The sequence below is a fragment of the Rutilus rutilus genome (genome assembly GCF_951802725.1).
Source record: "Rutilus rutilus genome assembly, chromosome: 18".
In the NCBI taxonomy this organism is placed as follows: domain Eukaryota; kingdom Metazoa; phylum Chordata; class Actinopteri; order Cypriniformes; family Leuciscidae; genus Rutilus; species Rutilus rutilus.
The window spans coordinates 13,910,725-13,913,316 of NC_140231.1; the positions used below are offsets into that span (position 1 = coordinate 13,910,725).

Consider the following 2,592-nt stretch of genomic DNA (forward strand, 5'->3'; position numbering starts at 1 on the left):
CCTTGGCGAAGATCAGCTAGTTGACGTGCAGCTTCTCTTCCAGCCACCTCTCGATCGAACACTCTCTTCATCTCTGCCGCGAGTGACTGGAACGAGGAACAGCATGGATCTCGATTCTCCCACACCGCCGTTCCCCACTGAGCCGCACGTCCAGACAGTAGCGTGAGAACCAGTGCTACCTTGGCGTCTTCAGAAGCAAAAGTCTGGGGTTGCAGAGCAAAAAACATGGAACACTTGGTTAGAAATGCTCTACATAAATGTGGCTCACCGCTGTATCTCTCAGGAGCTGGTAATCTGGGCTCATGTGGCTGGTTAGTCGACGGGGTTGTAGGTGGGGTTGGCGGTGTGGGTGGCGCAGTGGGGGTAGCTAGATCTTGAATTCGCTGGGTGAGCTCGGTCACCTGTGCTACCAAGGCTTGCACAGCGCGTCCAGTCAGGGCTAAATTCTCCTCCTGCTGGTCCATCCTCGTAGCGCTTCTGGACAGAAACTCGGCCAGGTCTGGGCTTCTCGCTGCATCCATGTTGGTCAGATCGTTCTGTTACGTTACAATGAAGACAGAAGATGCAGATGCAAGAACTCAGTTTTATTGAATGAACACGTAGAGAGAGCAATCAGACACTCAACGCTCAGTCCATAAATCCCTGGTAGCGCAGGGAGCAGATGGGCAACCCGAATCCCGTGATGATATGATGAGAAGGGATGAATCCTAAGATGACGTGGGCTGACAGGAACACAACACGAACTCGTGAGGTGAAGAGACGAAACAGGATCCTTGAACGACGATAGGCAGGCAGAACTCAACGTGAACATCAAACGGGAACCGGGAACACCAACGAAGACCAACAGCACAGGGAAAAATCCCACAACGATCTGACAAACACAAGACGAAAGACCATGAGCTTAAATAGAGATCGCTGATCAGAATCAGCTGGCGCTGATAACAATCAGCGGCTGATCAGCGACCACGCCCACACACGCACACACAACACAAACACAGCGCGATAAAGAGTCAGTGAATTCATGAACCGTGACAATTTCAAAAACATTACAACATGTTTCTAAATTCCTTGTATGAAATACATTAAAATGCTTCCATGTTTTGCTAAAATTCTGATTGCTTGTGCTTATTAGTAGGCCTATATGTAAAATAGTGTGCACTTTGAAACTTGTTCAGGCAACAAGCGAGGTACGTAAAATGTCATATACCTGTACAAGTTTACATGAGCACAAAAAGAGTTGTAGAATGCAAAGTGTCTGGGTAATATGCATTTTGCTGCCTAAAGCTCATAAACAATATTTCCATGAAATGTCTGACTGTTACTCTGTAGGTTTTGTGTATAACAAGCAATGGACAACCTGACATTCAGACACAGCATTCTTCTAGTAGAGGGACTTCAAGTTACACCTCAGTCTACTTATGTTGTTTTCATCCTGCTTCTTTTGGTTTATATCTTTATTATGGTTTCCAATATTGCACTTGTAATTCTGATCTCAACAGAGAAGAATCTTCATCATCCTATGCATTTCCTGTTCTGTAACTTGCCACTGAACGATATATTAGGGACCACTGTCATTTTGCCACACTTATTGCAGGACATTTTAAAAGAAAGTTCAGAGCGCTATATCACATATGTGGAGTGTGTAGTTCAAGCCTATTTTGTGCATATTTTTGTAGCAGCATGCCACTATGTTTTTATAATCATGGCCTTTGACAGATATGTGGCTATATGTAATCCATTGCGATACACAGCTATAATGACCTAAAATGATTAGTTATTAAACTATCAGCATCAGCCTGGGGGCTGTCAGTACTTATGGTATCAATTCTGATAGGATTAAACTGATACATAATGCAAATGATTCTTATTACAAATCCATGTGAAATGTGTGAAAGTATGAAATAATAGGGAGTATGATAATCTGTTCACAAAAGTATTGAAAACTATTCTAAAGTGAAAATGCGTATCTGCCATATGTTGTTTTCCCAAATGCATATTAAACTCACAGTACATGTATAAAGTTGACTACATTTACTGTGAACTGAACTCTTAGACTCTGCAAACACTTGGTCATGACCATCTCGCATGTGTCACGGATATAGTAGCTGTAGTGAAGTGCACACACGCTGGGAAACTAGGTCAAACTAAAACAGGCAAACAGATACTGAACACAATGAAAACGTCTCAGGTTACGACTGTAACCTATGTTCCCTGAGAACAGGGAACGAGACACTACGTCAGAATGACGCTATGGGGAACGCCTCAGGCGTGACAGGTGTCTGAAATAAATATCAACTCACGTCAATCATGTTGACCGGCGACAGCCTGTGCATCATCAGCTTGAATGATGAGCGCGCGACCTGGATGTATAAAGGGGAGCCTTGCACACATGACAACATCCTATCGTCTGAAGGGACTGTTGCAGGCAGGCCCCGAGGCATGGCAGGAAGACGTAGTGTCTCGTTCCCTGTTCTCAGGGAACATAGGTTACAGTCGTAACCTGAGACGTTCCCTTTCGAAAGGGAACTCTACACTACGTCAGAATGACGCTATGGGGAACGATATACCAACGCCACCATGCTGAGGGGAGTG

The 2,592-nt window shown here is 44.6% G+C and overlaps 1 protein-coding gene across 1 annotated transcript; it reads left to right on the forward strand.

Moving 5' to 3' along the window:
• Positions 1 to 1,348: 1,348 nt before the first annotated feature.
• On the forward strand, positions 1,349 to 1,845 carry LOC311277626 (olfactory receptor 1D5-like; the record flags this gene model as incomplete). The annotated part of the gene is given in 3 exon segments (XM_084387997.1): positions 1,349 to 1,762; positions 1,765 to 1,767; positions 1,771 to 1,845. Coding segments are annotated over 3 exon segments (492 nt in total).
• Positions 1,846 to 2,592: the final 747 nt, after the last annotated feature.